Source organism: Galleria mellonella, unplaced genomic scaffold, assembly GCF_026898425.1.
Source record: "Galleria mellonella isolate WM207_F2 unplaced genomic scaffold, CSIRO_AGI_GalMel_v1 utg65, whole genome shotgun sequence".
Lineage (NCBI taxonomy): Eukaryota > Metazoa > Arthropoda > Insecta > Lepidoptera > Pyralidae > Galleria > Galleria mellonella.
This window is the reverse complement of record NW_026442138.1, coordinates 5,474,828-5,490,459: the sequence shown is the minus strand read 5'-3', so window position 1 is coordinate 5,490,459 and position 15,632 is coordinate 5,474,828. Positions and strand designations below refer to the sequence as shown.

Sequence of the window (15,632 nt, the reverse complement as noted above, 5' to 3'; positions counted from 1 at the left end):
TGGGATAGGGGAGGATGGGATGGAATTTCTTATCGCGTTAAGCGATAAGAAATTTTTGCAGGTAAATAGTACCTATGTATCTGCTTCTTTCCTACCGACGTTTCGGCGTGGATTACATCACATTCTGCAAAAAAAATCTCATCGCGTTAAGTCCTGATAGCACCTTTAAAATATGTGTAAACAACGCAACTTTGTATGTAAAAAGCAAGCGACTTAAGTGACTAGAATATATTCAAACCATATATATTCAAAGAATATATATTCAAAGAATATATATTCAAAGAATATATTCTAATACCATCTATCTTAATTTTTAATATAAGTACCCGAGTTTCTAGTCGGTTCACGTTATCGCCTTTAGACATAGTCTATAATTTATGCACGATATTAGAGTTGACTGGACCTGCGAACTTCACTAGTTTTAGCGGTCTTTAATTTGATAAAATTTTCAAAACTCTGTATCATATTATACCCAAAATATTACATTTTCAACGAGGCAGTAAATTTCTAACTAATATTTATTAAAAAATAATATTATATTAAGTAACTTTAAAATCGTAAGAGCCTTAATATGTCATTTGCCAGAGGTTTGTTTAGAGCGGGTTTTATAGCGATACACTTTCACCCCGCGGGGTCGGCTTCGGCTTTACAAGTTCGGACTGCGATCAATGCTGCTCCAATCGCCCGGTTTGCTAGCGTGTCTGAATCGTCATTTAGTAAAAGGAAAATGGTAAGATTTCTTAGAAATATTCCATTATACCATATTTGTCTTTGTTGAAGTAACTAATATAATTATATTCTCATGTTAAATGTTATAAAATTTTGAACTGAGTTTATCTCGTGGTATATTATATTGTTTAATAACAAATATTAATCGCTCTTAAGAGTATCCACTGACCACAATATTTTGATTCAGATCTTTGTACAATAATTACTTATTTGTAGGCAGATAAACTAAGTGTGGAAGAACGCGAAACGTTGCTCCAACCGCTACTTCAGTCAGGCTGGAAAGTCCAAGGCAATAGAGATGCCATAGAAAAAGAATTCAAATTTAAAGACTTTAATGAGGCATTTAGTTTTATGACCAGAGTGGCTCTACTCGCTGAGAAAATGAACCATCATCCAGAATGGTTTAATGTTTATAATAAATTGCAGGTAAGTTATCAGTAGTAAAAGTATAAAATTTTCCTTGGACATTTATAGGTAATTAATATGTAAAATGTTATCAATAAATGTTAATAATTGTCTTGAAACAAGAAATAAGAAATTGAATTATTTATTTGATTGTATGGAAAAGATATGAGTTATTGGGATTCAATTAAAATTTAAAATACCTTTTTATTTAGTCTCTTGATATGGGTTGCACAATTTGTATGAGAAACTGACTCATGTGACATTTATTGTTAGCTGTTAATGCTGAGTAGTTACTCAAATAATGTCTGTTCTTTGAGTGCTTATAAAAGGATCTTGGTCTAATCCTTCAACTCGAATTATAAATAAACAAGTAAATGATCGCATAAAGAAAGCCTTTAGAATAATTGGTGTGAAATACACTTGAACTATCTATTAACCTTATTAAAACAGACCTAATTATATTTACAAACAAGTGTATTATGACCATACATAATAACCTGCCAAGAACTTAGTTACTGAAATTGCTCTGGAACAAACATCTTGTATAATTTAATAAAAAAATATCTACATTAATTTTATTAGTGCAAAATGATTCTAAGTAATAAAAAGGGTCTTTTATTAATAATAATGCTATGATTGTTTGTAGTCATAAAGGGATCAATGCAGGGGGAAAGGGATTGTTAGTAATGGAGACTGAGAATCCCATTGCTTGCCTAGCAATATATCCAACCAGGTCGACCTTACGGTTCTCCCTGGTAACTATCATGGTTAATTTGTGATGAATTCATCATGATAGGCTAACTGGCCTGTTTTCATTCTCATCTATCACCCTTCACTGGTGCTCTGCCAGCATATCTCGTTAGCGCAGGCGGGGTTACCATACCATTTTCACCCATAAAAAAAACTATATCCTTCAGTTATTATTCTCCAGTAGATAAGGAATAGTTGATCTTATACAATTAATCATTATATAAGCCTTTAACTGTCCACTGCTTGAACATAAGCCTCCCCCTTGGGGGACAGGAGGGTTGGCAAACGCGAAGATTTCAAAGACTAGTGTAGAAAATGTAGTATTTATTAAATACAACAATATCCCAACATGTACTCAATTCGGATCATTGGCCTAACTTGTATAGGAGTGCATAGGAGCCTTTAAACCATTGTTAAAAAAATAGGTTAAATAATAATAACAATATATAAAAATAATATTTATATTGATTACAATTTTTACAGGTTACACTAGCATCTCATGATGTGAATGGTCTCAGTAAACGGGATATCAAAATGGCTACTTTTATGGAAAAAATATATCAATGAAGTACCAGTTGACACAAACATTGAGACAATATACGAGTAATCGTGTGAATGTATTATCATTATATGTTATATTTTATGTACCTATTTACAGTCTGTTGAATAAATCGTACTTATTTTGTTGAATGTACAATAATAATATAATTGATAAGTGTTAATGTTTATTGTTTTTATTAAATTCCTCGTATACATGAACCGATATTAAGAATCGTTTATTGCTAGACACCTCCCTACAAATACACAAAACAAAGTTTCATCAAAATCTATATAATTATTATTTCAACAAAGTAGTTTTTAGACGACAGTAATAATATATAAACTGTGAGGTCTGTAGATGTTACCGAAGGGATATACCTACCTATAATATTTATTCTGCTCATTAACTACACAACTTCTTGACGTAGCACGGACAAGTTCGTTTATCATTGAAAGGTTCAGTTTCAAAAACAGAACCCGGATATGCTCTTTCTATAATCCTCTTTAGTTCCAAAGCATGCTTCAGGTTTCTTGTTTCACAAACCAGTTTGGTCTGTAATTAGGACAGTTAATTAGGTATTAAAATATTTTAAAAAAAGAGACATTAATATCTGTACCATTATATACAAGTACTTAAAATTCTTATTGATGAAATGATGTCAATAATGTTATGGGGTCGAAGACCATCATGAGTAATAAGATTTCTATTGCTGATCGTATAACAGCCTTTTTTGAAATGTTTACAGGCAACGGTCACCATGGGCGGTCAAGTTGCATGGTGTGGATCGTATTCTATATCATACGGTAGTGAAATTACAGTGGACAGAAGCATAATACCTTAGTTTTCAGGACTACAGATAGGTTTAGTTTCACAGTTGCTGAGCTGCGGGGGGGGGGGGGAAAGGGATTGTTAGTAATGGAGACTGAGAATCCCATTGCTAGCAATATACCTAACCAGGTCGACCTCCTCGCGGTTCTCCCTGGAAACTATCATGGTTAATTCTTGATGAATTTATCATGATGGGCTAACTGGCTTGTTTTCATTCTCCTCTATCACCCTTCACTGATGCTCCGCCAGCGTATCCCGTTAGCGCAGGCGGGGTTACCATACCATTTTCACCCATAAAAAAAAATACACAGTTGCTGAGCTGCTATTATGTTAGGTAAGATACCTACCTCTATGGTATACGTATCGCCTTCTATCCATGAATTGTCTCTGAACTGTCGCACTAAATTATAACCTCCATTAGCGATGAGCTTTAATAGTTGGGAGTTTGCTATAGGGTTGTTTTTTATTCTCAACAAACGAACACACTATTATCAAACCTAATTAATCAGAGAGAGTATGGTAGGCAGGTAGGTATCACCATCTGTTACATTAGATTCAAATGTAAGTTATTAGGGCATGTGTAAGTATTAGCATTAACATTTTTATATTTATAGTTTTAAAAAGCTATAACGCCTTTCGATCCTTTGATTTTTTTTAACAAATCTCACTTATTATCTGATATAAAGAAAATCCAATAAAATGGAGCACTTCTAGATGGCTTATTAAATTAAAACATACTTGCTCTAAATTTAAACGATCTTCAGAAAACTAAAAACTGCATGCAAATTGGTGCAGTAGTTTTTGCAAGAAGTAGAACAGACAAAACAAAAATTCTGTTGTTCTTATAAGACCTCTCATATTAAATTTTCTTAAGTATATGAGAGACATTGATATGTACAAACATCCTCTAGGCAAATTGTTATAATTTTATATAGATTATATAGGTATATCACGCTACTCCGTGATATATTTGTGTATACGAATAAGTTACAAAAGTCGTTTTATTATGTCTTTCCTTTTTATATCATGGAACGTGCATACCAGAAATATGTACTTACATATATAGGAATTACGACTTACTCGGAACTTTACCAAACGGCCTTCAGCTGCTAAACCTCTGTCTAAGCAGCGGGACAATAGAATATTGTCGACATTACCGCCACTCAGAATGCACACGACACTAAACTAAGTATGAAACGTGGGAAATTAACCAATTACAGGAATTTATTGTTTTGTTGCACATAAGTAGATAAGTATCTACTTACAACAGTTTTAGTATGATTTGTGGGCAGATCCCTTATTTGAAAGCATATTCTTTTAGGATTAGGCCGTGTAGGCCCCGGCATAGAATAGACCAATCCCTTCCTTTCCCATGAATGTCGTAAGAGGCGACTAAGGGAGCTTATGGTGGAGGGATTGGCAGCAGTGTTCCTCTTAAAACATCTGTAAAAGCCTAACTGCGGTTGCCAGCCCGTCTGCCAAGCGTGGCAACTACCTTGTGAAGAAGGCTTATGTTCAGTAGTGGACAGTCAACGGCTGAAATAATATAAAAAAAATTTAGGACTTGTGGATTCAGTGCCCGTATTGACTTTTAGACTTTCGCGCTGCATGTTTTATAATTTATAAGAAATAAGAAAACGTTTATAGTTAAGTTTTTAAGAATAAATTTAATTTAGTCTCTATAGTAATTTTATTAAAATTTATATTATTTATGGTAAAAAAAAAAAAATTATAGACACTACTGCTAAATTGAGGCTGTTGCCCTCTAATGTCAATTTTATTATATGCTGTCTATAAGCTAAAACTTAAATTTACGTGTAGCTCAAAAATTAATCCATAAGTACTTCCTACACACACACACACACACACATGTATATGTGAGTATATATTCACCTAACAAAACATAACCAATGATAATGGTTAATATAGTCATTAAGGAATACTATCACTTAATGCAAGTTTCCCCGGGCATGGTTGCATGGCTATCATTACATTAACTGCGTGTGTTAGGGATTCTACGGGAGATATTTTAAATATGGTACATGATACGTCGTTGGATTGTTCAGCTTGCACCTAGTCTCGCATTTTGATGTGATCTACAGTTTTTAATAGAGATTTCTTGGCTCAGCTCAAAGCCATCGTTGGTAGTAAAGAAATCTAAATAGCGGAGCTGCATTCTGCGAGACTGTTATCAGATAGAAGAGCTAGCGCAGCGCGACGATGTCAACTCGTTCTCTATTTGTCACAAAAGTTGATTTTGACGACCTGGATATTATGATAACTATCTAGTGGATTGTAAATGTCATTTTTTAGTTATTTAAAATATTAGAAATTGGTTCATATTCGATTTTTGTATTATAGAAAGTTAATTGGATTTTTAATTGGTCTATTGTTCCTTGAGTTAGCAGAATTAAAAAAAAAATATGTGATATCTAGTATTTGAAAATAAAATATGGATTTGGCTGTGAATTTTACTAAAGTTTCACGACTTTACACATACAATTATTAATATTAACTAATAATAATATATGTATTGTAATATCGTCATCGTCTTCCTACCCTTATCCCAATCATACAAATTTTGAGGTCGGCGTAATATGTTTTTATCCATATCAAAATTCAAATCTAAGGTTTTGGCTATTGGTTTTACGACCGTTCGCCTCCCTGACGTCTACCTTTTTTTTTTTCTTTTCTTTTGTGGCGTTCACCCCGATATTAGGGTATTTTGCCAAGAACAAAACGGGGAAACGATAGTAGTAATAAAAATACCTAACAAACGAATTTAGAAAGGATAAGGATTAGGTCTAGGATACTTATAGGATATGAAGGATGTACTTGTACATATGAAAATATACTTATAAATATATAGGAAATGCAATTATAATTAATGCAACTATAAATGTATTCATATAACTAAATCTTAATATTGTTATCATATATATATGATGATAGTATTTTATGGATAATAGGATCATTGGAAGAAAGTAGAGTAAGAACAGAAGTTAGGAATGGAACACGGATGGATCGGAGATGATTAAAAAGGGAGGTGTGGTCAAATTTAGAACATGAGAAAAATATATGATTCAAGTCCGCTACTTCAGCACCGCAATTACACGATGAACTTTGTACAATACCAAGCTTGTATAAATGAGAAGGTGCATACGTGACCGACGTCTACCTTCCTTAGTAATTAGTAAGTATAAAAATAGAGAGTATTGATTTTAAAAAATATTTATCGTAATTTTCATGAAGTCATGGAATTTTTTTAGGAGAAAAGGTACATATCGGAATGGGGCTAAAAGGCTTCTCCAGAAAGTTACACAGGAAATAATCTTTCCATTACTTGTTTCAACTTACACGCGTGTTGTAAGTCACGTGTTTCGTATATGAGTGTCAACTGGAATTGTAATCTATTATTGAATAATATTTAAAAATAGAGTATTAACATTATCTTAAACATTATTCTTACGTAAATAGTATATAAATCATTCTCAGTTAGCCATGCATGTTCCGTATGATATTGTTGTATATTACAGCCCACATTATGCAATGTGGGCTGTAATAACAAAATGCAGCGCAATCATGCTAAAGATTTTTAACTGATCTATAGTTCTTCCAGTTGGCAGGAATACTCAAAAAATATTTAAATGGGATAGTGTTCGAAAATATATACCAAGGTATATAAAAATCATAAATTGAATAGGTAGGTATGTAATTAGATGATACTTGAGATTTAATTTGGGTGTTCCTAGTTTTTTTTTTTAATGGATGATAATGGAATGGTAACCCCACCCGCGCTATCGGTATATATCGGCGGGGCATCAGTGAAGGATGATAGGTGAGTATGAAGCAGGTCAGTTAACCCATCGTGACGAATTCAATAAGAATTGTTCACGATGGTTTCCAGGGAGAACCACGTGGAGGTCGACCTAATAGGGCATATTGCTAGCAATAGGACTGTCAAACTCCATTGCTAACATTCCCTTTCCCCCCGGGTGTTCCTAGTTAGCATCTATTCAGTTTAATCGGTTCAGTCAATTTAGCTACGAAAATATAAAATATTTTTCTATTTAAAATTTTGTATACATTTTTATATTATTACGTATATATGTGCTGACATGCGTATATTGCATAACTAGTTTTTTTAAGTAGGTGCCTAAATGAACTGTACTGGAACCATTTAATTGAAACAATTCTTACAGTTACTTTTATAATACGACCTTCTACAGCTTTTGCTCGCCCGAGGCACCGAGGCAAGGTATTGGTGTCGATATTACTTCCACTGATGATGCAAACTACGCTGCAAGTGAATTGTCTAAATGTCTATTATTGCCCGTTACATTGCATGGCCACGAATGAAATATTGAGTTAATTTTTGACAATAAGTTAAATGCTAAAAATTAAAAAAGAAATGGATATGGAATACCTTTACTGCACGATAGATATTGCTTCTAGTATTAATTCTATTTATTTACACCACGACCCATCTGATAGAAAGTGATAACCGTCGCCTTTTTTTTTTTTTTTTTTTACAACACAGGGGGCAAACGAGCATGCGGCTCACCTGATGGTAAGTGACTACCGCCGCCCATGATCACCCACAACACCAGCGGCATTGCAGGTGTGCTGCCGGCCTTTTAAAAAGGAATATACTCTTTTCTTGAAGGTTATGTTGTCGTATCGGTTCGGAAATACTGCTGCTGGAAGTTGTTTCCAAAGAATGGTTGTGCGTGGAAGAAAGTGCCTTGAAAAACGCACGGTGGAAGGCCGCCACTCGTCCAGATGATTGGGATGAAACTTTAGTTTGTGGCGGGTTGTACGGTGGTGAAAATCAGCAGCAGGTATCAATCCGAACAATTCCTCAGAACACTCCCCATGATAAATTCGGTAGAAGATGCACAGAGACGCAACATCTCTGCGCAGTTTCAATGGGTCAAGTCGGACAGTAAGGCGTTGACTATCGATAATTCGAGCCGCCCGACTTTGAATGCGGTCTAACGGAAGGAGTTGGTACTGTGGCGCTCCTGCCCACAGGTGAGAACAGTATTCCATATGCGGCCTGACTTGGGCTTTATATAATTTCAGGCGGTGTTCTGGCATGAAATATCGTCTCACCCTATTGAGCACTCCTAACTTTTTGGAAGCTATCTTAGCCTTCTCCTCCAGATGACCGCAAAACTGGACGTCGCAAGATATATCAACGCCCAGAATTCCTAGACTTGACTTTTTATCAAGGGAAGTGCCCTGAAAGTGAGGAGATACGACAAACGCGCAGACATGTGTCTTTTTGGGGTTAAATTGGACAAGATTTTGTTCACCCCAGATCGAAACTTGATGGAGTGAAGTTTCGATTTCAGACACAAGTCTATTCCGGCACTCATCGGTATGTGCCCGCGAGATCTTTGCATGACCAGTATATAATGTATCTCCTGTACTGTCGTCCGCATAGCAATGAATATTACTTATCTGTAACATATCATTGATATGCAGAAGAAACAGAGTCGGAGATAGTACACAGCCTTGCGGGACACCAGCATTCAAAGGTTTTAAATCAGAGCATGCACCGTCGACTACGACCTTAATGCTACGTTCCTTGAGAAAACTGGCGACCCAAATGCACAGTCTCGCAGGCAACCCAAATGAAGGTAGCTTTGAAAGCAGCGCTCTATGCCACACCCGATCAAAGGCCTTCGCAATATCCAGACTAACTGCTAAGGCCTCTCCCTTACTCTCGATTGCCACTGCCCATCGGTGTGTTAAGTAAGCTAAAAGATCACCGGCCGAACGTCCCTGTCGAAAGCCATACTGGCGATCACAGATCAGCCGGTGCTCTTCTAGGTACCGGAGCAGTTGACGGTTAATGATGGATTCCATAACCTTCGAGAATAAGGAAGTGATAGCTATGGGCCTATAGTTAGCTGGATCTGAGCGATCTCCCTTTTTAGGGATCGGATGCACCAGAGCAGTCTTCCAAAACTTTGGGACTATGCCCGATGAGTAGCTAAGCCGAAAAAGACGCGTAAGAACCGGAGCCAACTCTGGTGCGCACGTCCTAAGCACAATTGGAGGAATACCATCAGGCCCACTCGACTTATGGATTTCGAGGGAGAAAAGTGCTCTACGCACTGAGCTATGCGTGAATTTAATGTCAGGCATAGAGCTCCTACAACACGTGATGGTCGGTGGTGGTTTCTCCCCGTCATCCAATGTCGAGTTTGACGCAAAGATGGATCCAAGAAGATCGGCCTTTTCTTTAGCGTTCTGGGCCAACGAGTCATCCTCCCTGCGCAAAGGTGGAAAAGATGACTTACAGAAATTCCCTTGTGCAGCTTTGGCAAGAGACCAGAAAGCTCGAGTCCCAGAGGGCAAACTAGCCAGTCTCTTGCCAATTCTACTAATATGCTCTGACTTCGCTGTGGCTATAACTCTTTTGAAAGACCTAGAGGCAGAGTTATACTTCTTTTTAAGAGCACTGGTGTTAGGATCTCGCGACGCCACACCTTTAGCCCAGGTTAGGAAGCACTCCTGTTTCAGACGAGATGCTGTTCTACAGGAGGCTCCATACCAGGGCTGGGATTTCCCGCCGACGGGCACCACAGAGTTAGGAATAAATAATTCCATTCCCTGAAGCACCACATCAGCAATGGAATCGGCAATGGCGTCGGGATCATCCAGTGTGAAGCAAACCTGCCTCCATGGGTAAGATGCGAAAAAAATCCGTATCTCATCCCAATCTGCCGACCTGTAGTGCCAAATGCGACGTCTACCCGTAGAACGAGGTGGAGTCGGACTCGTAAGAGGCACTTCGCTCCGCACCAAACAGTGATCCGACGATCCAAGCGGGGCTTCGACGGAGATCACATAGTTGTCTGGGTGGGTGGTCAGCAGAAGGTCCAGCAGTGAAGGTGAATGGTCCAACACATCAGGGATTCGCGTAGGCGAGGAAACAAGCTGTGTCAGACCATAAGCCAAAGCAAAGTCATGAACAGATCTTCCCGCATAGTCGGTTGTACGCGAACCAAGCCATTCGGCATGGTGGGCATTAAAGTCGCCAACAATCACGACTTCAGCGGAAGGAATCTGCTCAAGCAGGGAATCTGTAGCCATTTGGACGTGCTCAATTAGTTGGTCGGTTTCAGTGTTACCGCTGTGGGACCTGTATAGGCACGCATAGATGCGGGGATGGTCATTGCAATCTACGCGCAGCCATAGAATGGACAGGTCCGTACCTTCAAGAGTCCCAAGGCGTCGACAGCAGATATCCTCTCTGACATACGCACATACACCGGCACGCGAAACAAAACAATGTTCAAGCTTATACCCCGGGTAGGTCAGGTATGATGTTTCGTTAGGAGGGGATATCTGTGTCTCCGTGAGGAAGAGCAATGCCGGCCGCGCCGTTTCTAGGTGGTGGTGGACAGCGTTCAGGTTTGAATGAATTCCCCTAATATTACAGAGGCTCACATTGAGCAAAGGGGATGCCGCAGAAGTCTTGCTCTGTTTGCCCTTGGTCTCATAGAGCGGAATTTTGCCCCCCCCCCCCAGAATACGCAGGGCAGCCCGAGCGTGGTTGCTCGAGGGAGGATTCTCCAGCAACATGGCTGCTGGTACCTCCCTGGGGTACGTTATTTTTTTTAAATTCCACTGCCATGGTATTGAAAGATGGGGGGACGGAGTTGGGGGAGGATTTTAGGATAAGGAAGGGGATGGGTATAGGATGGGCCTCCGGACTCCCTCACTCACCATACGGAATGTGGTCGCACTAAAAGTGCGGCCACTTAGCGTCGGTATTCTGTGAGGGTGTGGTACTTCCCCGGTCGAGCCGGCCCATTCATGCTGCAATACCATATGGTATTACAGCGTGGCTCTACCACCTACAAAAATAGAAATGTACAGTAACATGGATATAACAGGGTATAATATTTTGCCCATGATATCCCCCATGCGTTGCTATTCCTGAGGACTAAGGTGTTATGCTTCTGTATCCTGTAAATTTAAACCGAAACACAATCTCGCAAACCCAATTATTTTACTGTAGAAATACGAATGGGACAGAGGTACCCAAGCAAATCACTTTTGTACAAAGTCTCCTTCTGGTATCTAAAAGTGCTATATTTCATTGATTATCCCACTCGTGATCTCTACGCCTATGAAGAAGCAGGCAAACAAGCAATAAAACAATTACAAAATGAATCATCAGCATCACCAGAGGGAGACTCTGTACAAAAGTCGATTGCTTGGGTACCTCTGTCCCATTCGTGTTTCAACCGTGAAGCAGTTGTGTTTGCATGACTGTGTTTAGGTTTGAAGGGTGGGATATGGCGTGAATTTACTGGGTACAGAGGAATAACACCTGAGTCCTCAGGAATAGCAACGCATCGGAGGTATCATGGGCGAAACAGTATACTCTGTTATGTCCATGGTACTGCTCATGTCTATAGGCGACGGTTACCACTTTCCATCAGGTGGGCCGTCAGCTTGTTTGCCATTATAAGTTGTATAAAAAAAAATCTAAGTAAGCTTGAAGAGATAAGTTTAGTATATTGTGTTTATACTAATTACATATCCAAATCTTTCTTCATTTAAGTGTCAGTAGTTAAATTGTGATCTAAATTCAATTGAAATATTTATATTATTAATTTTCAATGGTAGTCGAGTGATGGAGCTTATATGGCTCTCATGAAGGATCAGAAGAAGAAATTCTATGAGCCATTTGTTTACATATGGGTAAAAGTGGAAAGATATGGTAATTATCGTTGCAAAAATTGCGGAAACTGGGCGCATAAAGAATGTTCTGGCATTGGTAATTCAGTTTATTATATTTGTAGTTAAAAATGATGATTCATGTCGTTGGAAATAGGCAGTAAACCTAGATAGGTTTACTGCCTATTTCCAACAGATACAGATCCGCAGATACTAAAACATTGATGTAGATACATCAATGTTTTAGTATCTGCGTATCTTACTTGTAATTATGTCATTTTATTTTTCTGATTATTAAAATAATATTAGTAAACGTATAGAATTGAGTGTATTATATAAACAAAAATACGACTATTATTAAATAAAAACAAAACAATATACAGATTTATATTGGGGCAATAAATAGTATCTAATTTATTTTTGCATACAAACAGGATTAGGAGCAAGACAGGGTCCGCGCCGGACTCCTACATTCTTCTCTGGATGTTCATTCATATCTTGGAAATAATATTCCTTGTAGTGTTTCTTGATCTGTTCTATTAGTTCCTTTGTGTGTTCTCAGCCTCTTGTTTCTACTAATACTTTCAGCTGTAATACGCTAATAGTTAAATATATAATCATTTTAAGATTTTTCAGATTCAAAACATTTTTCAGATTTGTGACAAAAAAAAGTAGCTTTTAGCGACAGTTTTAATTAACTAGCGATCTGGCCCGGCTTCGCATGGGTAAGTTTTAAATGCTGATAATGTAGCTTTTTATAGATGAAAGAATTTTTAAAATCCGTTGAGTAGTTTTTGAGTTTTTACTTATTCAATACATATAATTTAGAGCAACGCTTACGTGCTTGCTGGTGTTGCAAGCATTCATATAGGCATCTTCTCTGATTGTGCTAGTTTATCACTTTAGTTTTATATTTTTGATAAAAAACAAGTCCTGAATTCGGTTGTATTTTTTTATGTTTGTCACATTATAACTCCGTCAGCTTGAAACTAATTTGGAAAATTCTTGTTTTATTTGAATGGATGTACTTTAAGAGTAGTCACATAAAAAAATATTAAAATTAGTTCAGCAGTTTAGTTTCGAAATTACAATATTTGGTTTTGGTACAATTGAAGTCGGTTTTTATTGTGGAATATTATCTTAATTATTAAAAGGTACCTCTACACTAAAAATATCGCCTTCGACCCAAGCTCTCTCGGGCACGAGATCTCGTAGCGTGACTTCAATGCTGGCGAGCAAGGTGCACATCTCGGCCATACCTCCTGGTCTGTCGCTCACGGTCACTTTGAATTTCACTAGCCGACCTTCTGCCGCCATGCCGCGTTCAAGTGCTCGAGCTAGTATCGTAGTATTGATGTTTCCTCCAGATATTACGCATACTACTCTGCAATTTAAGTAATAAGTAGAAATGATAGTCACCTATAATGAAATATTTTTATAAAAATGGATGCAAGCTTTTAAAATGTTTTGTGTATGTGTGTACGTTTCGGCATTTTCTTGAATAGTTTGTTCATATTAATTTATATGTATTAGTTTTTTTTTCTAAAAAGTAAACTTCTATACTAGAGAGATACTTATTTATTACTTTTAAGTTATTCACTTTACTTACTTTTTTCCTTTTAAATTGGGGAAAAGGCCAGCCATAATAGCCGCAATCGTAACTGATCCTGCACCTTCTACTACAAGCTTTTCTTCTTTAACAATATGCATTATAGCTCTAGCAACCCAGTCCTCTTTCACAACAATCTATAAAAATATTCGAGACCAAAGATACCTGTTTTCTTTTCAAAGTATCCATGAGAATATATCGACTTTTATTTATATATTTCATCAAAGAATTCATACTTATCGGGATGTTAAATTGGTATTTACCATTTTGTCCACAAGCCCTTTTATATTATAAAAAGTATTGACTCCAACCATGGGCACGGCTATCTCATCAGCTATTGTCGATGATATATTCATTTTGATTCGTTCATTTTTGCGAAGTGACTCCACCATACTGCAATTTTTATCTGTTTCGACTCCCTTACATGTAAGTATTAAGTAGATATTATTTTGTAAGTAATAGACATTATATGACAGCATACCTACGTGTCGAATGTTCTCTTAATAGATGATAATGGAATGGAAACCCCACCCGTGCTAACGGTATACACTGGCTAGGCACCAGTGAGTTGTTGAGAGATTGAGAATGGGATGACAGGTGAGGATGAAAACAGGTCAGTTAGCCCATCGTAACGAATTCCACAAGAATTAATTAGTTTTCAGGGGGAACCACGTGAAGGTAGACCTGATAGGGTATATTGTTAGCAGTGGAAGTGTTAGACCCCATTACTAACAATCCCTTCTTCCCTGTTAACACGTGTTGTGGACGGGCAGGCATATTTGAGTGATGACAAATTTAAAAAAATACTTATATGGATAGTATTAGACAGACATACGGTGGTAGTATACGTTGTGTATTATATTGTAAGTGGTTCACTTAAGAAAACTTTTTCTTTTATACAACTTAGAATGACTAACATGCTGACGGCCCACCTGATGGAAAGTGGTAACCGTCGCTTATAGACATGAGCAGTACCGTGGACATAACAGAATATACTGTTTCGTCCATGATATCCCCCAATTGCGTTGCCATTCCTGAGGACTCAGGTGTTATTCCTTTGTACCCTGTAAATTCACGCCATGCCCCACCCTTCAAACCGAAACACAGCCATGCAAGCACAACTGCTTCACGGTTGAAACACGAATGGAAATTTTCTGGATATTTTTATTATATTGTGTTCAGATTCGTTTCCAGTTCAAATTACCTTGACCAAATCCCAAATAATCTGTATAGGTATATATAATAATGATAAACTGTTTGTTATAAATGTGACCTTTAAGTCCAAACTAAATAGTCAATTTGTAGAACATAAAATGTACAAGTGTAGGTAGCATTAAGAACAGTAACTTCATCCATAACTAAACTGGTACATCTATTGAAATGAAATGAAATTTATTTTTATTCACCAAACAGTAGTTACTTACATAAATTTCAGTGTCGGGTTTTAAATGCTTGATTGAAATGGCGATACCGCATAACAAGCTCCCACCACCACAAGGGACTATTATTGCGTCCACGGCCGGCACTTGTTCTATTATTTCTATGCCGATAGAACCTTGCCCCTCGATTATATTTGGATGATCAGAACTATTTTGATCGAATATCGAAATATTTTCAACAGCGAAGTGCACATATGAAAAAGATGAAATATCCTGTTGTATTGTAAGGATATTATTAAAGTTAAAAGTATCTGTGAGAATAAAAATACAAATGATTTATTCTGAAACAGAAATGCAACGGCTTGAAAAATAAATGGCTGTCTATGAATGGTATAATTTGGTATACTTTGCAAGAAACAGCGTGTCTACGAACGACGCGACTTGCTCTTTGAGCATTAGAGTTGAACCGTGGTGCTAGTTGCTATTGGGGCATTGATATTATTACGACAATTAGCAGAGTTCCTAGTACTTCGCTGCACTGAATATGTGTTGGGGAAAAAGAGATTTATAATAATTGCAATAGGCTTTAGTTATAGTGTTAGCCGTCTGATGTCCATGCGGTTCCCCTTGGAAAACACCGTGATTAATTTTTGAATTTGTTGCGTCAGGTTAACTTAACTGCTTTATT

The 15,632-nt window shown here is 37.3% G+C and overlaps 2 protein-coding genes across 2 annotated transcripts; one reads left to right on the top strand and one right to left on the bottom strand.

The window, feature by feature from the left end:
* Positions 1 to 399: 399 nt before the first annotated feature.
* On the top strand, positions 400 to 2,606 carry LOC128201948 (pterin-4-alpha-carbinolamine dehydratase). The gene is made up of 3 exons (XM_052900433.1): positions 400 to 730; positions 946 to 1,155; positions 2,368 to 2,606. Exons 1-3 carry the CDS (start codon positions 572 to 574, stop codon positions 2,449 to 2,451), a joined length of 453 nt encoding a protein of 150 aa, XP_052756393.1. The 5' UTR covers positions 400 to 571; the 3' UTR covers positions 2,452 to 2,606.
* A 221-nt stretch (positions 2,607 to 2,827) lies between these two features.
* Positions 2,828 to 15,277, bottom strand: LOC113517948 (L-threonine ammonia-lyase-like; the record flags this gene model as incomplete). Its single annotated transcript, XM_052900756.1, has 6 exons — positions 2,828 to 2,977; positions 3,601 to 3,701; positions 13,216 to 13,340; positions 13,566 to 13,702; positions 13,829 to 13,984; positions 14,990 to 15,277. Coding segments are annotated over 6 exons (957 nt in total), but the record flags the coding sequence as incomplete, so codon positions are not given.
* Positions 15,278 to 15,632: the final 355 nt, after the last annotated feature.